The sequence below is a fragment of the Bufo bufo genome, chromosome 8 (assembly GCF_905171765.1).
Source record: "Bufo bufo chromosome 8, aBufBuf1.1, whole genome shotgun sequence".
In the NCBI taxonomy this organism is placed as follows: Eukaryota; Metazoa; Chordata; class Amphibia; order Anura; family Bufonidae; genus Bufo; species Bufo bufo.
Genome location: NC_053396.1, coordinates 34,222,467 through 34,248,095, shown reverse-complemented (window position 1 = coordinate 34,248,095; position 25,629 = coordinate 34,222,467). Strand labels below are relative to the sequence as shown.

At 43.1% G+C, this 25,629-nt stretch overlaps 1 protein-coding gene across 1 annotated transcript in view; it reads left to right on the top strand.

Annotated features, from left to right (window-relative positions):
- Window positions 1-25,629, top strand: part of ADGRD2 (adhesion G protein-coupled receptor D2) — a 388,936-nt gene that overhangs the window by 137,851 nt on the left and 225,456 nt on the right. Inside the window, exon 18 of the mRNA XM_040406278.1 lies at window positions 11,053-11,186. Within this exon, the coding sequence (XP_040262212.1) occupies window positions 11,053-11,186 (134 nt within the window). The remainder of the gene's footprint in view (window positions 1-11,052; window positions 11,187-25,629) is intronic.

Sequence of the window (25,629 nt, the reverse complement as noted above, 5' to 3'; positions counted from 1 at the left end):
AGAATTATTAGGCAAATGAGTATTTTGACCACATCATCCTCTTTATGCATGTTGTCTTACTACAAGCTGTATAGGCTCGAAAGCCTACTACCAATTAAGCATATTAGGTGATGTGCATCTCTGTAATGAGAAGAGGTGTGGTCTAATGACATCAACACCCTATATTAGGTGTGCATAATTATTAGGCAACTTCCTTTCCTTTGGCAAAATGGGTCAAAAGAAGGACTTGACAGGCTCAGAAAAGTCAAAAATAGTGAGATATCTTGCAGAGGGATGCAGCACTCTTAAAATTGCAAAGCTTCTGAAGCGTGATCATCGAACAATCAAGCGTTTCATTCAAAATAGTCAACAGGGTCGCAAGAAGCGTGTGGAAAAACCAAGGTGCAAAATAACTGCCCATGAACTGAGAAAAGTCAAGCGTGCAGCTGCCAAGATGCCACTTGCCACCAGTTTGGCCATATTTCAGAGCTGCAACATCACTGGAGTGCCCAAAAGCACAAGGTGTGCAATACTCAGAGACATGGCCAAGGTAAGAAAGGCTGAAAGACGACCACCACTGAACAAGACACACAAGCTGAAACGTCAAGACTGGGCCAAGAAATATCTCAAGACTGATTTTTCTAAGGTTTTATGGACTGATGAAATGAGAGTGAGTCTTGATGGGCCAGATGGATGGGCCCGTGGCTGGATTGGTAAAGGGCAGAGAGCTCCAGTCCGACTCAGACGCCAGCAAGGTGGAGGTGGAGTACTGGTTTGGGCTGGTATCATCAAAGATGAGCTTGTGGGGCCTTTTCGGGTTGAGGATGGAGTCAAGCTCAACTCCCAGTCCTACTGCCAGTTTCTGGAAGACACCTTCTTCAAGCAGTGGTACAGGAAGAAGTCTGCATCCTTCAAGAAAAGCATGATTTTCATGCAGGACAATGCTCCATCACACGCGTCCAAGTACTCCACAGCGTGGCTGGCAAGAAAGGGTATAAAAGAAGAAAATCTAATGACATGGCCTCCTTGTTCACCTGATCTGAACCCCATTGAGAACCTGTGGTCCATCATCAAATGTGAGATTTACAAGGAGGGAAAACAGTACACCTCTCTGAACAGTGTCTGGGAGGCTGTGGTTGCTGCTGCACGCAATGTTGATAGTGAACAGATCAAAACACTGACAGAATCCATGGATGGCAGGCTTTTGAGTGTCCTTGCAAAGAAAGGTGGCTATATTGGTCACTGATTTGTTTTTGTTTTGTTTTTGAATGTCAGAAATGTATATTTGTAAATGTTGAGATGTTATATTGGTTTCACTGGTAAAAATAAATAATTGAAATGGGTATATATTTGTTTTTTGTTAAGTTGCCTAATAATTATGCACAGTAATAGTCACCTGCACACACAGATATCCCCTTAAAATAGCTAAAACTAAAAACAAACTAAAAACTACTTCCAAAAATATTCAGCTTTGATATTAATGAGTTTTTTGGGTTCATTGAGAACATGGTTGTTGTTAAATAATAAAATTAATCCTCAAAAATACAACTTGCCTAATAATTCTGCACTCCCTGTATGCCCCCAGCAGCACTAAATACACGCTCTGACAAAATGCTGGCGGGGCAGACCAGCACCTCCAAGACGTAGAGCGCCAGTTCGTGCCACGTGTTCAGCTTGGACACCCAATAGTTGTTAGGCACAGAGGGATCACTGAGGATGCTGACACGGTCTGCTACGTACTCCTTCACCATCTTCCAAAACTTTTCTCTCCTTGTGACACTAGGCCGCGCATCAGGGTGAGTGAGGTTGCTGGCAGGGTGTCATGAAACTGTCCTAGACCTTGGAGAGTGTTGCCCTGCCTCTGTTGGAACTGCTGCGTTTTCCCCTCGTCTCCCCTCCTCGGTTGGCCAAGGAACTACGTACTCTGCAGCCAGCGTTGTCAGCTGAAAATTTTTGGGGCAATTGTTCCACAAGGACCTTCTGGTATTGCACCATTTTGCTAGTCCTCTCCACCACAGGAATGAGAGATGAGAAGTTCTCTTTGTAACAGCGGTCGAGAAGGGTGAACAACCAGCAATCGGTGTTGGCCAAAATGCGTACAACGCGGGGGCCACGGGAAAGGCAACCTAACATAAAGTCAGCCATGTGTGCCAGAGTCCCAACAGACAAGACTTCCCTGTGCTCATCAGGAGCATGACTCTCAATCTCATCATCCTCTTCCTCCTCTTGTAGCCATCCACGCTGAACAGATGGAATAAAACTTCCATGGGTACTACCCTCTGTAGCGGAGGAAACCGTCTCCTGCTCCTCCTCCTCATCATCATCATCCAATTTGCGCTGAGAAGACGAACTGAGGGTGGTCTGGCTATCACCCTGTGTACTGTCTTCCCCCATTTCCACCTCTTCCACATGCAAAGTGTCCGCCTTCATTGTGAGCAGCGAGCTTTTGATTAGACATAGAAGTGGGATGGCTACGCTGTTAATAGCGTTATCGCTGCTTACCATCAGTGTTAATTCCTCAGAGTTACGTAAAACCTCACAGAGGTCGGACATCAATGCCCACTCGTCGCTTGGGGTGAGTTTTGAGAAACCGCTGAACCACTAGGTTGAATACGTTGGCTAGGCATTGTATGTGTGTGAGGTTGCCGAGCTCCAAAGCCGCCACCAAGTTACGGCCATTATCAGACACAACCATGCCTGGTTGTAGGTTGAGTGGCGAGAGCCACATCTCAGTCTGGTCCCTTATCCCCTGCCACAGCTCTGCGGCGGTGTGCTGTTTGTCACCTAAGCAGATCAGTTTAAGCGCGGCCTATTGCCGCTTCCCCACTGCAGTGCTACTCTGCTTCCAGCTACTGACTGATGTCTGACTGGTGCTGCAAGATGATAATTCAGAGGTGGAAGTGGAGGAGGAGACGGAGAAGGAGAAGTGGGGTGTGGCAGGTGCAGCACTATGAAGTGCCTTTTGCGCTGTGGCATTAGAAGAATTCTGATATCTCTGACTTTTAGTCTAACCAGACTGTCTGTTACTCTGTAATTCATCTAGCGCCGTTCGATGGAAACAGTAGGTTTAAAGAGCACACCAAATGCTTGAAATAACTTCTTTATTAACTTCAACTTTTCTTCATATAACACTGCTGCCTCAGTGGAAGATAGTCCATGTACAAAACACGTGTTGAATAAAGTATCACAAAATGGCGGTATGCATAAGATGGTTGTTCAACTGTTCAATCTTGTCATTAAAAATGGGGGATATATTTCTCTCTTGAGCATCTGTACTCTCACTTTAAGTTATTTAAGCACTTTATGATCTCTCTGACAGGTATATCTGAGGTCTAACTAATATTTCACTTTCTGAATTTGGTCACAATTTGCGGTATGCAGTTAGCAGTAACTATTTGCAGATTGGTTAAGTATGATCTGGTATTATTGTATGCAATTTGGATTGCAATATGGAATTTTAATTTGGATTGTAAACTTTGTAGTTTGCAATTGGTGGAACTGTAAGTAAACACACATATAACTGGTTCAGTATACAATACTAATCACTATAGCAACAGTAGGAACATTGTATAACTGTTTTAAATACCTATTTTGGCCTCTCTGCTTCCATAAAACACAGCTTAGTGGAGTGAATGTCTGTTCAGCTTATCTCCTCTGGTGTAATGATTCTAGCAGCTTCTGCTAGGGAGATTTCCCACACAGGCTGTGTGTGATGCTGGCTGTGATTGATCAAAACTCCTGCTGTGTGTGAGGCTGGCTGTGATTGGTCAAGACTCCTGCCTAGCAACAACAGTTTAACTCTATGCTTTTTGTTGTTTCTGCTGTGTTATTGAGATTACCTTACATTATATAATGAATCTTAAAGGCATATTATCTTTTCTGCTTCTGTGAACACAGTATATATATAACTGTTATATGACATCCAAAACATGAAGTCACAGTCAATAACTCTGCTTTAGTCTTTAACACATAAACATAGGTACTGTATTAAGGTTATTGACAGGTCTAGCTGTATAAACATATAAGCCGTATTAGCAACCTAAGAGAGGTCTTAGCTGGCCAGCTACAGGGGGGTTGCAGCCACTAACGTAGGTGGTGGCAGATACCCTGATGGAAGTAGATCCCGCAATCCTTGGCGTCGGTAGCACCTGTGCCATCCCAGGGTTCAACTTGCTCCCGGCCTCCACAACGCTCACCCAGTGTGCCGTCAGGAAAATGTAGCGTCCCTGGCCAAAAGCACTTGTCCATGTGTCAGTCGTCAAGTGGACCTTTCCAATAACTGCTTTGGTCAGGGCACGGGTGATGTTACGGAACACATGCTGGTGTAAGGCTGCGACTGCACACCGTGAAAAATATTGGCGGCTGGGAACTGAGTAATGAGGGATGGCCGCCGACATCAGTCTGCGGAAAGCCTCAGTGTCCACCAGCCTAAATGGCAACATTTCCAGTGCCAGCAATTTGGAAAGGTGCGTATTTAGCGCTATGGTCTGTGGGTGGGCGGCTGGGTATTTGCGCTTTTGTTCAAAGGCCTGGGGTATAGACATCTGTACGCTGCGCTGGGACACAGAAGTGGATGTGCTAGCTGATGGTGCTTGCAAAGGTCCAGGTGCATGGCGGGAGGCATCCGGGTCTGTGTCTTGGACAGGGGATTGGCCAGCACATAACACAGGGGAAGAGGAGGCAGTGGTGTGACCCGCAGACACTGATTCTGGACCCAGGCATTCGGCCCACCTATTAGGGTGCTTTGATGCCATGTGGCAGATCATCCTGGTGGTGGTGAGGTTGCTAGTGTTCACACCTCTGCTCATTTTGGTACAGCACAGGTAGCAAATGACAATTCTTTTATCGTCCGCACTTTCCTCAAAAAAGTGCCAGACTGCGGAACACCTACCCCTTGGCAAGGGAGATTGCTAGAAGGGGGTGCTCCGGAGAACAGTTGCGGGCCTGTTTGGTGTAGCCCACCTTCTCCCTTTTGCCACTCCACTGCCTCTTTCAGCCTGTAGCGGTGATGCAACTCTGTACTGCTGTCCTCGCTCGGCTTGCCACCTTCCCAGGTTGGGTCAGTGACTTTATTGTCCAGCACCTCCTCTTCCACTTTCTCACTCTGGTCATCGTCCTGACTTGTTGACCTAACAACAACCTTAGTTATTGACAACTCAATCATGAACCTCTTGAGACACTAATTGTGGTTGACTTATTGGCAACTGTGTCTCATCATCATCATCCACCTCGTGAAGCACTAATTGCCGCCCCCCACCACCATCTTCTTCTGACTGTGGATGCTCCAGAGTTTGGGAATCAGGGCACAAGATCTCCTCATGTCCCTCTTCAAGCGGGCTTGGCGAGAGGCCCAAACTAAGGAATGGCAATGAAAACAGTTCCTCAGAATATCAGAGTGTGGGATCACTTGTTTGCCAAGAATGCTTCATGGTGGGTGGAAGGAGAATCAGGGTGAGGATTCTGTTGACCAGACTCCTGGCTACTGAGACTGGACTTTGTGGAAGACAGGGCGGTGCTTAACAGACTGGAAGCATTATCTGCTGCAATGCAACCGACCACCTGGTCGCACTGATCTGACTTCGAGAGTCAGATCAGTGGTGTCCTGCGCCGCCCTGCAAACTGGGACATGAAGCTAGGTATCGTGGATGAGTGTCTTTCTTGTGCTCTGGCAGCAGGCACAGTTTCAACGCGCCCAGGGCCACAGCCTCTGCGTGCATCATCAGCAGCACGGCTACCTCCCCATCCCTTACTGCTTGACTTGCGCATATTAAATGGTATATATGCTTGCAAGTATGTCACACGTACAGTAGCGCAGGTTTTGTAAGTGTATGCGCAAATAAAGTACACAGAATGTTACAGATATTTTTAGGATGTGCACACGTTAAACAGGAGGTTTACGCAAGTAATGTTGCTGTCACCACTGCTAATAATAAAAAATTACACTGAATAAATGCCACTGATATTTAGGATGCACAAATGTTATATAGGAGGTATAGCGCAAGTAATGTCACTGCCACCAGCGGCTAATAAAAAATTACACTGAATGTCACTGATATTTCGAATGCGCTAATGTGATACTGGAGATGTAGCGCAGGTAATGTCGCTGCCACCAGCAGCAAAAATATTTGACTGAATGTCACTGATATTTCGGATACGCAAACATTATACAGGAGATGTAGCGCAGGTAATGTAACTGTCCGCAGCGGACACCATCTACGGATAAAGTACACTGAATGTCACAGATATTTTTAGGCTGCGCACATGTTAGACAGGAGATGTAGCGCAGATAATGTCGCTGTCTGCAGCGGCCAAACAATTGCAAGCTATTTAGCGCAGGTTGCGCTAAAAATATATATTGGTGCCACACACAACAATAGTCCTTAAAAGGACTTTGGGTCTCTAACAAGTATAAAAACTAAAATATTGCTATTTCAATCCCTACACTATCTCTCCCTTCTGCTCTCCAGTCTCCAACTCTCCCTGACTAAAACTGAGCCAAACACTTGTCATCGGGTGCTATATAGCACCTGATGACGCGTTCCGGCCAGCCAATCACTGTAATGCCAGTAGCCAACATGGCTATGGCATTACAGTGAATGGCAGTACTTACCTGCACGTTTATTGGCTGCGTAGCAGCCAACAAACGTGCGGGGAGGAGATTCGAGCATCATGCTCGAACACACGCGGTATTCAGCCGAACACCGCGATGTGCTGAGCATCGCAATGCTCGAGTAAAATTAGTGTTCGGCCGAGCATGCTCACCCAACACTAATGCCTACTGTGCATGCTTAGTCAAAGACATTGTTCAGCCCAGTTCTTGGATTTACCAGTTCCGTCTAATCCAAAGGAAGCAGGAAGTATCTTGGGCTACCAAATGCGCAGTATGCATCAGATAGTCTGAGAAGAGAGGTAGTTATCTTGGATGGCAGAAGAGGAGCCCGAGAATTAGTAGATCTGCAGATGACAAGATGAAAAGAAAGGCACCATGTACTGTAAGTGTTCTGATTGTTCCCCAGTTAATGTGATTTTTTTTTTCTTGAAACAGGGGGTAGCTTTAACGCTTAGGATACCAGAGGTTTTTTTCATTTGTTCGTTTTCATTTTTCTTCCCTGTATTCCTGGAGCCATAATTTTTTTATTTTTCTGTTCACATATCCATATGAGAGTTTATTTTATGAGGGACAAGTTGTACTTTCTAATGCCAACATTTATTATGGCATACAATGTGGTGGAAAGGGGAAAAACAATTCCAAATGGGGTGGAATTGGGGGGGGGGGGGGGGGGAATGCAATTCCTCCACAGTTTTACTGGTTTTGTCCCTACGGCGTTCCCTTTGCAGCAAAACTGACCTGTGCTCTTCATTCAGTCAGTACGAATACAACGGTACCATATATGTATAGGTTTAATGTTTAAATACTGAAAAAATTAATTAAAACTTTGAAAAAATATAAAAAAATTTACATGACCATATTCTGACCCCCATAGCTTTTGTTTATAGCTGTCTACTGCTATATCATTTTGCAGTGTGTGTGACTTTTTAATCAAATTTTTATTACATTTTGTAGGTAAAAGAATTGACAACAAAATGGTGAATCGCACATGTTGATACTTTTTTCCTTTACATCATTCACTGCATTGGAAAAATATTTTTATATTTTAATTGTAAGGGCATTTTTGGACTCAGTGATGCCTATGATGTTTATATTTTTAATTTATGTATTTTTTTATTCTAAAGAAAGGGGGATTTAAATTTTTATATTTATTATATTTCTTTCCTTTTTTTAAAACTTTTTTTTCAAATTTTTGTAGCCCCTCTAGGAGGCTACAACGTCCACTACTTATTTAAAAAAATTATTAAATAGAATATTATAATACTCCCATAGGGAGTATAGTAATACATGGATTGCTGATGTTAGCCTGCCACCTGCTGGCCAACATAGAAACTGCAGCTCTAATATGCTGGGTCACTTCAGAGAGACCTAGCCTTCTGAGAATTAATAACTGACATCCCCGATCGCCACACGCCGGTCTTAACCTCAGAAGCACGTGCTTCTGTGTTTTTTTCACTCTTTTGATGCCGTGTTCACACTTGATCACGGCATCTAAAGGCTATAATGTCCGCGATTGGCATCATTGCTGGTTGCAGACATTAGCTGTTTAAAAAACGCATGTTAAAAGACTGTACCAGCGCCGTACATATATGGCGCTGGTAGCGATGACTGTCCTCTCTTGGATAATTAATCGAAGCTTCTAAATTTCTTAACTCCATTGCACTCCATGGGAAACATTTACAGCATAGGTATGTGGGTCTGAACATAAATTGTCTTGCATTTATGGCACGGTAATGGTGCGGGATCTGGAACTGAGGCGTTTCAGCAGCACATCTTTGAACAGCTATTAGGATGCCTGTCAGCATTAAGGTAACAGGCATAATACACTGCAAAAGTATTTTATTGCATTATATGAGTGATCAGAAGTCTGTATAGTCTAGTCCCCTAGTGGGACAAAAAATTGGTATTGCCACATCCATAATGATGGGTACTATAAAACTCATAAAAAACATTGGAGGTCAGTTACTATCCAGAATTACGGGTATATTAGGTGTATTTCTGGTGCAGATTGCAGAGAAAAGGTTATTTGCACTGCAATCTGTGACTTTTCCCTGCTCATGCCAAGTCTAAAGAAGTGGGTGTGAGGTGGGCAGGAAAGGGTACGGGCTTGCTGTGCATGCGCGATCGCTTCTTTTAGCTTCGGCATCTTTCCAGAGCACTAGTCATGTGCACCTTCACTCTAGTGCTCCTGCCTATCAGGACCATAAAAGATGGTGCTTTCCACTCCTTCAGTTCAGCGCTGGCATCCACATGATTGCATCCACTCACTAGGGTAAGCTCAACAAACCTTCGTTTCTCATTATCCTTTTTTTGCCTGGTACCTTATGGTTGCCGCTTTCCTCTGTTGCTCACTTTAGTCCTCTACCCTCCAGGTTTTCATTCTTTACATTGTCACTTTGATTCACCTGTAATTATGGATTTACTTACTTATTCAGCCAGTTTTCCTAGCTAGACATGTGGTTCTAGTACTTGGGGTACTTGCCAAGACCCCATACTGTTCTTTATAGTGCATATCGTGTATAGCTGCATTAATTGTGTCTATTACTAAATAATTCCGGATTATGTAAAGTCAAATTATGAATTTTTGATCATGTAGTTTTATTTTCTGTAAGAACCATGGATCATATATAATCATGTTGACCTGTAAAAATCATGGATCATATGTAATCATGTCTACCTGTAATTCATACAACCTTGATCTGTATCATAATTAAGTTTTCAATTAATTGCAAATTTTTGTTATATTTTTTTTCATAAGCCTGATGAAGGGCTACCTGTAGCTCGAAACGTTGCCTTAATGTATCGCACATCATCATGTCCGGCTGAATAAAAGTCACCGATTTTCACCTTTTATTTTGGAGAGCTGTCAATTTGTATATTTATGGATGAAAGTGTTCCTGAGGTAGAGATGGGAACAAATCTAGACGGGCACCCAGAGAAAGCCAGTTATTAGATGAGTGCTGTGATCATTCGGTTTGCATTATCAGGCCCGTCTCATTCATCATTTTCTATGCCTGTTTTAGGCGTAGAAAATTGTCTAAATGTAAGACAGCTCGGAAGCTCCAACTGCTAAACAGATATTAGGAAATTCATCAGAGCAGATTTTGCACTTAAAGTCTAAATAATGTAATAGATGGACAATCATCTAGATTCCTTTTGATACCATACATTTTTTTTTACTGAAGTTATATATCAACATACCAATCTCAATCTGTCTGGAGTCAATTTTGTATTGTCATCTATTACTCAGTAATAGTGCTTTGTCTTTTCAGCTTTTTTATTTTTATTTTTGCAAGTTTACAAACGTTGTCTTTTGTGAAAACTGGTCATATGGTTGATCGTTATTCCACAATTGTTCTGGAAATGACAGGTAGAGCAGAATAGAGACTGGTCAATGATGCTTTTTTGCAAAACAGAGAAGCTTTCATTATTCAAGGGGTTCTCCAGGAATGATTTAAGATGGCTGCCAGCAACCTGTCATAGCATGTGAGGAGGACTGGTTGCAACCACTTCCAAAATTGCCTAGGAGGGTGAGAGGGCAGGGCCTCACTGCACTGCTCTACAATAGAGGATAATAATGCAGTCCTGCTTATGATATGCCATCACGGCTGAGCAGCCCGACAGGAACCGTCACACATATGTAGTGCCAGAGCGTAGTGTGTAGTGAGTCCCTGCCCCGCACCCTCCTAGGCAGCTCTGTAAGTGGAGGCAACCAGTCCTGCTCAGATTTTAGGTTGCTGCCAGATATTTTAAAGGGAACCTGTCACATTGAACAAGGTGTCTAAGAAGAAGGTGGCATGTTATAGAGCAGATTGATATATAGTTTTATGGGAAAAGATTCAGTAACACTCATAGTTTATTCATTTATATCCGTGATTGCTTTGGGCTTTGAAGTCCAGGAGGCGGTCCTATCAGTGATAGACAGCTATACACAGTCACAGAGGGAAGGCTGTCAATCACTGATAGGACCGCCTCCTGGACTTCAAAGCCCAAAGCAATCACGGATATAAATGAATAAACTATGAGTGTTACTGAATCTTTTCCCATAAAACTATATATCAGTTTACTCAGCTCCTCCTGCTCTGAAGCATGCTGCCTGCAGATTATTTAACATTTTCGTGGTGGCAGGTTCCCTTTAAATAATTCCCAGAGAACTATTTTAACTGCCAGAGGCATAACTTTAAGCTGCTGCCCCAATGCAAAATCAGATCCCCCACCTACCATGTGCCATTTACGGGGAGGGGCAAGGGTGTCGTTCCCCTCGACAAAACTATACAGTAGGATACACAACAATGAATCTGCTGTACCTTCATTGCTGACAGATCAGCTTTAAATATCACTTCTACTGTAATTAATTATTGTTCCATTTAGCGTTGTGTTTATGGTTTTATAGGAAGAGCAAAAAAAAAAAAGATGATTCCAATTTTGAATGTTATTAATGGATCTCCCGTCTCTTTTCACAGGCTTGCCAGTCATTATTGTAAGTGTGACCTTGGCAACCTCCTTCAATAAGTATCTGGCAGATACTCACTGCTGGCTGAATGTTCATAGTGACATTATCTGGGCCTTTGTGGGACCCGTTCTCTTCATACTTACGGTATGTTTTGTGTATTCAATTAGTACACCATTTACAGTTTCAGTAATCATGTCAAAATGTACAGATTTGTAAAATAAATTACAGGAATGAACTGTGCAGAATAAAGCAAACCACTGTTCAGTATCTTCATTTATATTAATTGCTTGCTTTTATATAAAGTACCCAAATTAACGCTCATCAGAATTTACATTTGTTCTCTTTGTTCAAGCAGAACAATTTTTTTTTTTTACCTTTTTGCTAAAGAACATATGTGCTCTTGTCTTTTGTCTCATAAGATTAGAATGAAGCATTTATAATGAAAGCAGAAAGTCACTGGAAAAGTAAATATTTTTTAAAATAAGAAAGCATCTGCACGAACCATTTACCAATTCTGCGCATTTTTTGTTATTCTTTCTCTCTATTTTTCATTTTTTAATCACATATTTTGCATTCATTAAACTAACGTGAAGCTCCTGTTTCACCATCATTGGCAACAGATGCAGATAGGAGCAGGCACCACAGCAGAAGCAAAATAGGGCACCCTGCTGGCCGGGCAGTTTAAACACATTGAAGGGCCCAGTGAAGAGGTTTCATGGGTGGGCTATCATTTTCTTAAAAATTTAATTGTGTATGCTCATCTCAGCTATTCAAGTTTGAGATTGAAATATCTGCTGTAGAATACCTGGAGCCAACGAGCAGTGATGGCCAGTGCCGAACACATGCGGGCTGCCATCTTGACTCACAAGTCCGGCGAAGCACAGGTAAGCCCTTACCTGTGCCGCGAGCCGGTCTGAAACAAATGTGGTCACCGGGGGCAGGCAGTTCCGAGAATATGCCCAATGAAGGCCCCCGGCGGCTGTTCTCGGAACTGCCTGCCCCCGGTGACCGCATTTATTTCAGACCGGCTAGCGGCACAGGCACAGGTAAGGGCTTACCTGTGCTTCGCCGGACTTGTGAGTTAAGATGGCAGCCCGCATGTGTTCGCTGGCGAACACTGCGAACTGGCCCTCACTGCCAACAAGCAAAGTGAGCTGTGCTAAGGTGTTTCCATAACTCCAACCACCCCTCGCTGCTACATACAATTGGTATAAACCAGTAACCAGTAAGTCTATGGACACCTTTGGAGGCATTTTTTTGTTTTTGCATTCTACTCATTTTGGGCAAAAAAAATAAAAATTCAGCAGGTTTTTATTAAACATTTTCAACTGTTTTGTCTCTACAGCTTTCACTTTCATTGCATCTACATGCTGTTGCTTCCCCCTCTCAGTAAATGTGTTGGAATGCTACTCTAAGGGCGCGATCTGTACTCCTTATCTGTACTTTCCTGACATATCATAATCACTCGTTATAGCTAACTTCTCACTAGCTTAAATGAGTGTTTATGAGCTGTCAGCAGTTTAGAGATAAAGGCTGCAGATCCAGCCGTGAGAGCAGTTTTCTGACAGATTGTCTGAGAAGGGGAGGAAATTGTCTGCAGATTCACTGAAAGTGAAAGCTTTAAAACTGTTGAAAATGTTTAGTACAGACCACATGAAAAAAATATTTTAGCCAAATGAATTAGAATACAATAATAAAAAATGATTGCCCCAAAAGGTGTCCATAGCCTTCAACTACCCACTAAAAGTAATAGAGGTCAGCAAAATGCCACTCTGTTACTCAAATACTGCTTCTGCTTGTGAATGTTATTGCTCTGCAGATTGCTGTCTTCTTAGTCCACACTGTAGTTCATTCAGACTCCATTTTTTTCTTTTCCCGAAACAGCGAGTTAATTTTATGAATTCATAGTTGGATCTATCCTACATTCTATAGATGCATCTATGAGTTACTGTTAGGCCTCCTGCAAACGAACGTGTGTGCCCCGTGGCCGTACCGCGGACCTAATTTGCGGATCTGCAAAACACGGGCGCCGTTCCGTGGGCATTTCGCATCACGAATGCGGACCCATTCATTTTAATGGGTCCGCAAATCCGGAGATGCGGAATGGTGCTGAACGGAAGCACGGAACGGAAACCCACTGAAGCACTACAGAGTGCTTCCGTGGGGTTTTGTCCCGTACTTCTGTTCCGCAAAAAGATAGAACATGTCCTATCTTTTTGCGGAACGGGCAGATTGCGGACCCATTAAAGTGAATGGGTCAGCGATGCGCTGCGGCTGCCCCATGGTCGGTTTTCGTTCAATGCGGCCCGCAGAGGGCCTTAAGGTGAGTAATCATAGAAATATCACTTGTTATGGTCTCCAAAGTTTGACTAAGTAGCCAGTGCTCCTTAACCCTTTCATAACCGGGCCTTAAAAAAGGTCTGAATGTCCAGGCGATTTTTCCTGATTTTGTACACTTAGTGGTTTACTTTGAATACCAAAATAATTTTTGGGATGTTTTTTACTTGACTTTTTATTAGCATGATTTTTTTTTTTTAGATCCCACCCCCCCTTCCCTTTTTAGGTTTGATAATTCTTATTAAAAAGTATTTTTTTTAAATTATGGCTTTTTTTTCTTAAATATTAAAACTGACACAAATATTAATAATTGCAATGAGTTCCCTATTTTGTGACCATCATTTTGATATATAACATGAATAGGTTTGAATAAACAGGGCGACTATAGTGACTGTTTCCATTAGCAAAGGCATTTTTTTTATTTATTTTTTATTTTTTTTAACTTATATTTAAATTTATTTTTCGCACATAATACCTCTCCTGCTAGTTTGCACACTGTACAGCGCTGGGATTAAAGAGCTGCCTGGCCATTTATATACGTGCTATGTGCAGATAGGACGTATATAAACAGTGGGCAGTTGGGAAGGGGTTAAGCTTCTCTCATAGCCAAATATATCCAGGTGAGAAAAAAGGACTGGTGACAGGCTGCCAGAAGATAGTAGGGAGCGGTGCGGTGTAGAGATGAACAATCCTATTGTTTGGCAGAATTTTTTTTGTGAAAGTCGTGTTGAATCCGATTAGTTTAGAATCGATTCGCTCATCACTATTGCAGCGGTTTTGACCCAAGCTGTGAGTCTCCAGTCTATAGTCGGATGCAAACAGTGTATTCATCAGAAATGTTACTTGCTGTTTCAGAAAAAGTCAAGCAATGGCATCTGAATGAACTACAAGAAGAAAGTAGTGTGCAGAACAATAACATTTATAGGCACAAATCGGCTGGTAACTTGTGGAGCTTCACTAACCTCTGTTTTAGCCTCTTTTTTTTACCTCCTTTAATTGGCCAAAGCACTCTAACCTGGCATTTAGAGCTATAAATCTGCTGGCCGGGTCAGACGTCTACATACTGATGAAGCACTGTACACTCTCCAGAGATCCAACCAGACTTACCATGCCCAACATTCTGTAGCTTGCAGTTCAGGCTCTACCCCCCCCCCCCCCCCCGTACAAAGTACACTACTGTCCTGTAATGATGACACATTGGGACATACAGCAGACCCTTCACTGCTCCAAGTTTTTAACCAGAGGATGCAAACACCACTGAAAATTGTCTTGCCACCATGGGTCTGCTGCCTAGATTGCCCATTTGCCATGTGGTTGAAGCAGCCCTGCCTGCAGATGATTTGTCATTGTGCAACCCTTGTAGAGCTCATTGATGTTCCTACTTATCTGCTGCAGATGAAAAGAATGGGGCAACCTTGATATGGACTTCGTTTTTTAAATACGGTAATTCCATAAAAGCAGAACTTTTATCTGAATTATTGCTTCCATTCACAAAGGCAGCAGTTTTGATAATATTATATGATAAAATTGAAGGGAAGATGTCATCTTGGAGCAGGAGGAGCAGTTTGATATCTCATGTTATAAGAAAAGATTCAGGAGAACTATTCTGAGCTTAGGTGTCCAGTGGGTTGTCCTGCTTAGTATTTGACAGCTTGCCTTGTGCATCCCCAATCCCAAAATACTTGTGATGCTGTGTAAAATGTAAATAAGTTTAAAATCTCATAGACCGATATTTTATTGACAATATATTGTATAACACATAGCAGATGTTGAAAGTGAGACATTTTTCCATTCATGAAAAATTGTAACTCATTTAGAACTTGATGACAGCAATGCATCTAAAAGAAAGTTGGGACAGGGACCTGTCTATGCAGTGAGCCAGACCGTGGTACGGTTACACAGACGCCAAATTCCAAATTATGCAGTGGGTCAGGATATGGGTATAATAGTCTATGGTTTTGTTCATGACGCCAATTGCAGCGTGCGCAGGGTACTAACACAGGGCCCTTTAAGGTGTTATAACTCACGTACCAGGCTAGGAATGCCAGAGTGGTGTAATGTCTCTGTGTGGTAATGGCAATAGTATCAACGGTGTCTCCTACCTTGGTATGGCTGGACTCCTGGATCCTGGCTCACTTGCAATAAAATGAGTGTTGTGCTAGTAGGAGTAATTGAGGGATTTGGTAGCAGTAATTGAGATCCAGACCTTTGGTAAAGTTCAAACTTGTCTTTACTAGTTGCAGCTTTCATCCAAACAAGGTACAATAGTCTTTGGTCCCAGCAGGTATTGGCAATGTGTGGCAGGAATTTGGCTTCTGCGCTGACTATCTTCTGCTGTCTTGGGGACTGACTAGCCGAGGAGGAATATGGCTTCTCCTGGTCTCTGGACTTTGACTCACAGTTATTGTCTCAGGGTATGCTTCTTCCTGTCCCTGGAGGTGGCTGCTTGCTTTCTTCCAGCTGAGGCTGCAAGGCTCAGGCTGGGGATGATGATCAATTGTCTCAGCCAAGAGAAGATCCTGGCTTTGGATCCCTATATCTGGGAGCTCTTACACGCACAGCCTTCCCCATGCAGGGAGAGCTAGAACTGGATCTAACTGGTTTTCTCCTCCCTTGCTGCAGGATGTGGGAAACTCCACTTCCCTTAAGCGGGGGGAGGGGGGGCAGAACAGAACAGGAACGTTCTATTCTAAATGGCCATAACGTTAAAACTATTCCTAGACCTGAAACATTACAAGGAAAATATCACATTTAAAATGGTTTTATCTGCACAGTTGCGAATGACATGAGCGAAATCACATCAGATGACAATATTAATGGTCTTAGCAGATTGTAGCGGGGTAAAAGCGTTTAGTAACCCCACTCTGGGGTGTTACATCTACCATTATGTAAGATCCGCTCTTCTGTTAATGACAGTCTTGTCACAGTGCGGTTCACTGTGACAGTTGTGTCCAAGCAGGCTGGCCGCATGCTCTCTCGCATACTGGCTGCATGCTGACACCTGTGTATGCTGGTTGCTTGGGATGCGTGTTGGCTGCTGTGTCTTGTGTGAACTATGCCTGTGAATGTGTGTACTCCCCGTGTCTGTATCTCTGTGGTTCCTGTCACTAGTGCCGTGCAGGCTGGTGTTGCACATATGATAAAAGTATGGTCAATAATTCCAATTTGCGAAGGGAGCGGGCTGGGTGAAACCGGAAATGCTTTTATTGAAACATGTTCTGCAATGACAAGCATGACCTTTAGTCAGGTAGGCAGAAGAACAACTGCGTATTCTGTCCATACAGGTTAATACACCACTATCTATTTAATAATAACAGTCTCATATACAGGTATAACGTTCTTATATTAAATAATAAACAATTAACCATGTGCAGATCTATTATTACTTAATCTGCATCACATTAGGCAAATAGTGCAATATAATATCATATATTAACATAAGATCCTATAACAATCACATTCACCATACACTGGCACCATGTGACACGTAAGTGTACTCCACTAACATTTGTGCAGTGTGTTATTTACTCACACAGCATCACCAGCAGCCTTTGCTGATTACAGGGATGTGGATTAAATCACTTTTGCCCTGTTTATTGCCCTAAATATGTGTTCTCTTACCTGCAATGACAAGCATGACCTTCAGTCAGGTAGGATGAAGAGCAACTGCGTATTCTGTCCCCCCAGGAACAAAAGGTCTGTCGTTTAGTTCCCCCTGCATTTTGCAGTGCTATATGAAACTGTGCTCGTCATTCAGGCTTTAAACACTTTGCTGCCATCTACTGGTCATTTAATAGAAATGCCATGAGTTTGACTTTTCTATTACCACAGCTATACTCCTGGATTGCTGAAGCTGGGAATGTAATATGTATTAGTTAATTTTTTATGGGGTACCTGATTTTGCCATACCTTACACTGGCTGCATGCGCTCTGTGTACTGGCTGTGGGTGTTCCTATGTATGCTGGTTCTGCGATGCATGCTGGCTGTGGCCTTGTGTGTGAACTGTGGCCTGTGTTTGTGGCTTCCATGTCCATATCTCTGTGGTTCCTTTCACCGTTGCCGTGCAGGCTGGCTGCATGTAGCCTTGTGTGTGAACTGTGGCCATATCGTTTGTGCTTCTTGTTAATCCTTGTTAATCCTGGTTCTGATGCAGTTAACATTCCCTGGTCTGTTTCTGGGTGTGTCTTATCAGGTGCCCTCTTTATGCAGCTATATCTATCTGTGAGCTGCTCAGTTCTGTCTTGCTGGGTGTAGCCCCTTGCTGCTGACCCAGGGGGTTTGCCATCTGCCATTCTGTGTGGTGTCGCTTGGTAAAACTTTGATGACTGTGTTGTTGTTGTTCTACCCTTGTCCTTGCCTTGTCTGATCTTCTGTACTTGTTGTGTGTCTGTATCCTGTCAGTTCCATGTTTAGCTTGGCAGTGCTAAACTGCTTCTGATCCTGTCTGTTCTACCTCCTGCCTGGCAGTGCCTACTGTTTCTGTCTGTTTCATGTATAGCCTGGCAGTGCTGTACTGCTTCTGACTGTCTGTTTCATATATAGCCTGGCAGTGCTCTACTGCTTCTGATCCTGTCTATTATGTATAGCCTGGCAGTGATCTACTGCTTCTGATCCTGTCTGTTCTATCTTCTGCCTGGCAGTACCTACTGCTTCTGATCCTGTCTGTTTCCTGTCTTGCCTGCAGTGCCTTACTGCTGCTGTTCCTATTCTGTGTATATCCTGCCTTCGTGAGAGGGCTCCTGGGTTCTCCAGAGGGAGGATACCTAGTCTGTGTACAGATCTGCCTGAGACCGCCATGCTTCCGGTCCGTATGGGGTCCAGGCATCTGCTTGTGTGCTGGTTCCCGTTTGTCTTGTCTATTCCATGTCCTGAGTTTGTTTGAGTTCCAGTACTTTTGTTATCTGTTTCCGCTGGTACTTGCAGTTGGCGGCCAAGTATACCTGGACCATCCTGGAGTTGCGACCAGTGAGCCCTTGGCCCAGTTCATCCCCACCACCAGCGGCTCTGTGAAGAATGGGGCTTACTGGCTCTTCGCCCTCTGGGTTTTGCCTCTGGTCTGCTGGTGCACTGGGTTCTGTGGTAGTGCTACCACTCTCGCCTAACCTGCTTTTTCCTCTTACTGTCATGTTCTTTTATTACTTGTGTAATAAAGTATTCTATTGGTCTCTGGTCTGTTATCTGCCTGTGTCCTGTTTGCAAGACATCCTGGAGGTTTGCCTGGGCCTCCGGTACGTAACAAGTCTGTAATCATGTGGGAAATTAGGAGACCAGTTGATGGGGTTTTGGTAGAGGAATTTTGTCCCATTCTTCTCCAGTGTGTTGCACAGGTGAGTAATTAGGGGTGTGGTTGTCTAATTAGAGAAGACAAATAGCCAATCTTAAAGGGGTTGTCCCACAAAAAATATTATACATTTTTTTAAAACAACACCTTCATCTGAATACTTTTGTATTTGCATGTAATTTAGAATGTAGTATAGCCACTGAGTTATTCAATAAAATGTATCTGTATAGCACCAACTGCTGTTTTTTTTTGTTCTGATTTCTTTGATCTGCCGCACATGCTCAGTTTCATCCTTTAACTGCCTCCTGAGCTATGATAGAGAGAGTATGTGCAGTGGCTAGGTACGGGTGAATACTAACAGGTGAATAATATTCTGTATTTGTCGTGACGCCAATTGCAGCGTGCGCAGGTTACTATCCCAGGACCCTTCTAAGGTTTTATAACGCATGTCCCAGATTATGAATGCCAGAGTGGTGTAATGGCCTATAATGTCTCTGTAGTTTGGTGGTAGTTGTGTCACAGTGTCTCCTACCTGGGTACGGCCGGACTCCTGGCTCACTTGCAATAAATTTAAGTTTAGTGATAGTAGGAGTAATAGAGGAATTTTGTCAGAAGAAATGATGTCCAGACTTTTAGATGAACTTCAAACGTTTCTTTACTTGACATAACTTTCATCCAAGCAGTATACAGCTTTGGTCTCTTGGTCCCAGCAGGTTTTGGCAATGGTTGGCAGGAATGAGTACTTCTGCTTTAAATGTGGAGCTTGCAGGATAAAACGTCTGCTTAGTAGCTCTGTAACTATGGCAGGGTTAGCTTCTGCACTTATCTGGTAACTTCTGCATGGTGGGGACAGACTAGCTGAAGAGGAATTGGCTTCTCCTAGGACTCTGGACTTATCTCACAGATGGATTCTCTGGGGATGCTTTCTTCCTGAAACTCTGGAGGTTGTCTGTAGTTTCTGCTTTTCTTGATCCAGCTGGGCTGAAGGTGCTCAGACTGCTTATATGGCCAAGTCTCAGCTGAGACTAGGTCCTTGCTGTCTTCCCTATGCAGGGGGTAACTAAAATCTGTTCTAGGTTTTCCCTCCCTTGCTGCAGGAAGCCTTGGTGCAGAATAGAACAGGAATGTTTCACTCTGAACTGCCATAACATTAAGACTATGTCTGCCAATGATGCTGCCACCTGCTGGTATACCAGGGAAAAGACTTGAACAATTGCATTTAACATAGGTTTATGCAAATGTGTGGAGGACATGAGCAAAATCACATCTGATGACAGTATAAAGGCTCTTAGAAGATAGTAGAGGCGTGTAGTAACACAAGTCTGGGGTGTTACATATGGACACGCCCCCTGAGCTGCAGCAGAGGACACATCCCCTTGAGCTGTCAGCTTCATATAAATCTAGCATAGCAATGAATGGGGAGTTCTCTGGATCCATGTGAGCTACAGGGCTGGTTCTAGCTTTATTAGAAAGAGGTTGTCATGTACTTTTCTTGTGTAATCCCGATTAGCAAGTATGTTTTCCAATATTGACAAGGCAATCCAGTACACATCTTGTAAAATGTATGCAGTCCTGGAATAGCCATTTGAGGGTGGATATCTTTGTTCAAAATGTGAGCAAATTGCCCTTTTGGAATTGCACATCCTGTATCTAAACTAGCAAATTTCAACATTGAGATATCTTGGCAATATGGGAAAGTTTGCTGCTAACTGAGCATGTACTCAATGAGGTAGCTCCAGGGTAAGGTGGTAGCATGGAGGATCAGGAACGTGAAGTAGGTAGATGGATAACAGTTAGAAAGTGGAGTAGAGCCACACCAGATCTGTACCACGAGCCACACTAGAAAGGCAGCTGGAGATTAACAAGTGGATCAAGGACTGGTGTAGGAAGGAAGGGTTTGGGTTCCTGGAGAACTGGGCCGACTTCTCTATCGGCTACAGGCTCTATAGTATGGATGGGCTGCACCTCAATGGGGAATTTGTTTTGGGGGGATAAGATGACTAGACAGTTGGAGTGATGGGTGGGGGAATAACATTATAGGAGGGGAAGCTAGTGTATATAATGGGTAAGTTAATGAAAGTGGGGGTGGAATGGAGGGAAGGACTAAAACAGTTAATAAGGAAAGGTATAGGGTAAAAATATCCCAAAATCCCTTAATTGTATGTGTACTAATGCCAGAGGCCTGACTAATAAAACTGGGGAACTGGAATTAGTGATGTGTTAGGAGGACTATGACATAGTGGGAATAACTGAGACATGGCTGGATGATAACTATGACTGGGCGGTTAATGTTCAGGGTTACAATCTGTTTCGAAAGGATCGCAAAAACCGGAGAGGGGAAGGGGTCTGCCTTTATGTAAAGTCCTGTCTAAAGCCCACAGTCTGAGAAGATATAAGTGAGGGACATGAACATGTGGAGTCACTGTGGGTAGAGATACATGGAGGCAAAAGCAATAATAAAATAATGATAGGACTTTGTTATAAGCCTTCTAAAATATTAGAGTCCACAGAAAATCTGCTATGAAGGGAAATAGAGGTTGTTATTATAGGGGACTTTAACTACCCAGGTAGACTGGGAAACTGAAACTTGCAGACTTTATAAAGGAAACAGGTTCTTGGCAATAACCAAAGACGATTACCTTTCCCAACTGGTTCAGGATCCGACTAGACGGATGGCCATACTGAACTTAGTACTAACAAATAGACCTGACAGATGTGTAGGTTGGGGGACACCTGGGAAATGGTAAGCAATGAAATAATAACCTTCCAATTGTCATTCAAAAGAGCGTTTCTTCAGTGAAGCACAAAAATACCAAACTTCCAGAAAGCACAATTTGACCAGCTAAGAGAGGCCATTAGCCTCACTAACTGGGACAATGTCCTCAGGAATAAGAATGGAGCCACAAAATGGGATATTTTTAAAGGCAATCCTAAACTATAATTAGGAGAGGTACATACTGTATGGGAATGAAAGGGCGAGGAACAAGATAAATCCAACGTCAATTAATAGAATGGTAAAGGTAGCTAAGAATGACAAAAAGAGTGAATTTAAATTGCTAAAACAGGAAGATAGCGAGGAAGCATTAAAAAACTATGAGGAAAAAAAATAGAATACGCAAAAGACAGATAAAAAGACAGAGATTAATTGCAAAAGAGAGTAAAACCAACCCTAAAATGTTCTTCAGTTATATAAATGGTGAAAAGTTTAAACCAGAGTGTCGGCCCATTGCAGAGCGATGAGGGAGAAAGCAAAGCTCTGCACTGTACTCACTGAGGAAAATGAACTGGAGAGTGTGAAAATAAAATCCCCCTTCAAAGTGGCCTGTCTGACCCAGGAAGAAGTACAGCAGTTTAAGATAAAAATAGACAAATTGCCATAACCAGATGGCATACACCCCCGTATTCCAAGAGAATTAAGTTGAAATCCAAAAGCGAAAATCCAGCTCAGTCTCGCAGAGGTTCATGTCATGAGTAAGGGCTCCTATACCTGGTAACCCGAAACGCGTAGACGAAGACTCGTTGTACTGGATGTATTTTTAACCGCGCAAATAAAGTACCGTTGAACCTCTGCGAGACTGAGCTGGATTTTCGCTTTTTGTTTGGATTTCAAATTATCCGCATCCAGGTGCGGTATTTTCCGTGCTCACAGCAGAGAAGCGGCAGATGAGAGCTGTATTTTTACTTGTTATGTGAAGAGAATTAAGTTGTATAATAGACAGACCTTTATTTCTGGTATTTAAGGACTCTATATTGACAGGGAGTGTTCCACAGGATTGGCACCTAGGAAATGTGGTGTTAATATTAAAATTAGTTTAATCAGTTTCTATGAGGAGGTAAGTTCTAGACTTGACCGTGGCAAGTCAATGGATGTCATATATCTTGACTTCTCCAAAGCATTTCATACTGTGCCACATAAAAGGTTAGTTCATAAAATGAGAATGCTTGGACTGGGGAAAATGTCGGTATGTGGGTAAGTAGCTGGCTCAGTGATAGAAAACAGAGGGTGGTGTAGGGATCTGCTTCAATGGTAACCTTCAGATAAGAACACAGCAGCAGCCTTTTCGCGGTGAAAGCAAAGCAACGGTTGTCTTTTATTCTTGACCAAAACAATAAGGCAGTAATCAGCAGTCACCGCCTTGCTCCAGCCGGCGTTAAAGAAACAATAAAGTCCTGTATCTATAGCACAACACCGGTATGGTTTTGCACAGTACCGTAAACCCACAGGGTGTATGTGGACCTCAATCTTAAAGGCACTGCAACTCCAGCTCAGACTCTGATCCAACACAGCACTCCACAGAGCTCCCCTGTCAGAGAGAGATAATCACCCCCACCTGACCCTGCTGGCAGTTGTTTGTAGGCCAGTCAAAACCTGGCCTGGAACGCAGGGAGTAGTCACCCACGCAGCACTATAACTTCTCCCAGTAAGAGCCGTCCCAGATAAGCTATTTACAGCTATACTAAATAACAAAGTGTCAACTAGCTACTGCCGCTGACACATCTGAAATACTGGCTCTTACTTCACCGAGTGTAAGTACCTCGGTGACACGTATCTACCATCGATGGTCCCTTGTGCCTTCCTACAGTGGTTATTAACGGTACATACTCCAAATGGGTCACCATCACAAGTGGGGTACCTCAGGGGTCAGTATTGGGCCCTATTCACTTAAATGGGGCCGCAAAAAAACGGAAATGACTCAGTGTATGTTCCATGTCCGTATGTTTACATGTCCATTCTGCAAAAAAATAAAACATGTCCTAATATTGTCTGCATTACGGAAAAGGATAGGACAGTTCAATAGTGGGCCGGACGTTGCAGAACGCACATGGCTGGTATCCGTGTTTTGTGGATTCACAATTTGCACACCACAAAACAACAACTTGTGCATGAGCCCTTACTCTGCACCACAACGTTGTGGTCCATGTTGGTGCATCTTGAGCCACACCTTCTTTTCACCTGAGCCACACCCCTTGTTGATTGACATGGCCATGTTCCTGCATAGTCCTCTTGCCTGGCCCTGTTAAACAGAAGATGAGGGGCTGGAAGAGGAAGCAGGTGAAGCAAGCGGGCACAGAGTTGCTTGGGCCCCGCGCTCAGTGCTCATAGTTTCCTATTCACATATGGATTAAAAATCTTTTTCTTCAGAATGAAGCAATGGATGGTTAAGTGAAAGGTAATATAACATTCAGGTGAGCTAGCCCTACTAGGCATTGTGACTGGTTTATAGTCAGAGCATATCTCTAATAAGGCAAAGTGAGGCAGTGGCCTCAGGCGGCGCTGTGCTAGGACAGCCGAGGGCAGCAATTTAGCCTCCAGCCCTGCATTTCTGCACAGCCATGCAGACATCTATTTCTGAGGATTATTGTACATCGTGGTTTTAGAGGCAATTTGCGGCAAACATTGCAACAAAACCACAGCATACAATGATCCCTAGGCAAACAGCTGATCAGCGGGGATGCAGAGTGTTGGACCGCTGCCGATCAGATATTGATGACGGGTGGGGGAGTGCCATTTCAGTTTTCGCCTTAGTCAGCAGGAAGGCTAGGTGCAGCCCTGTTCATAGTGAATTTCCTGGTCACTGATTCTCTTAAAGGGGCAGGATGTTTGTATGGGTGTGTACGTAGTCTAATTACTATTGCTAATACTAGTAACTATTGCTATATCTTTTTAATTTTTAAAAAATGTTATTATTTTTTTCATTCTTTAAATGTATTTATTTATTTTTTATTTATTTATTTACTTTTTTTTTTAAGTGAATTAACCCCTTTCTGCCACAGTCAAGGCAGGAAGAGGTTCATTCCCAGCCTGCAGGCTGACATTTCATTTTAAAGCCAGCAGGTGGCACTCTTACATAAGAAAAAACGCTCCCTGACGGCTTTCAACTTCTTCAATGTAATACACGCTTGTAGCAGAGAGTGCTACAACCGTGTATTACAGCCAGATCACCCCAACTGACTTCCGTACTTCTCCCTGTGACCGCAGCTGTCTAATGACAGCACGGTCACAGTGATCTGCAGAGGCATGGGCCGCCGGCAGATCGAGATGTAACTCAACGCTTTTATATGTCGGGTTACAGATAAGAGCCTACTGCCGTAACGTAGAAAGTCGTGCCATTGTAGGAAAGTGGTTAATCTACCCCCTTCTTCAGTACTATAATTTATACTGCACTGAAGCCCAGGGAGTGACAGCCCGAGGTAGGAACGCGTGACACAACACTTCATCATGGCCACTACCATTCCCATCCTCTTCACCGGCTCCTTAGGGGGTGACTGCAGATGCATTTCTGGAGAGTAATAATGTTACAGCTACTAGAATTCTCACAAGGGTTGTTGATCCAGGGAGTTATTCTGATTGACTGGAGTCAGGAAGGAATTGTCCCCCTAAATTGACGAAAATTGGCTTCGAGCTCATGAGTTTTTTATGCCTTCCTTTGGATCAACTGAATGGCCGAATGTCCCTTTTCAGCCTTAAAAACTATGTTACTATGTTATAATTATTTATTTGAAATCACCATTAATTCCATGGTGCTGTACATCTAGAAGGGGTTACAAATACATAATATAAAAATGCAATAATCAAGAAACTATTAAAAGACTGGTACAGAGGAGTAGAGGACCATGCCTGCAACAGCTTACAATCTACAAATATTGTGCTACCATGTTGTAATCTAGTACTTTATTTATCTTGTATGATGAACGCCATAATGGAAAGAAAATAAAAATGGCCGATTTGCCATATTTTCTTTACTTTACCTCCCAAAAAAAACTTGCATAAAAAGTCACACACACTTCAAAATGGTATCAATAAAAATTACAGATCGCCCCGCAAAAAAATGAGTCCCCTGACAGCTCCATAGACATAACTATAAAAAAGTTATGGGAGTAATAATATGGCGAAAAACTATATTAAGGTGGTATCATTGTAATCGTACTTACCCAGAGAATGAAGGGAAGCAATCAGTTTTACTGCA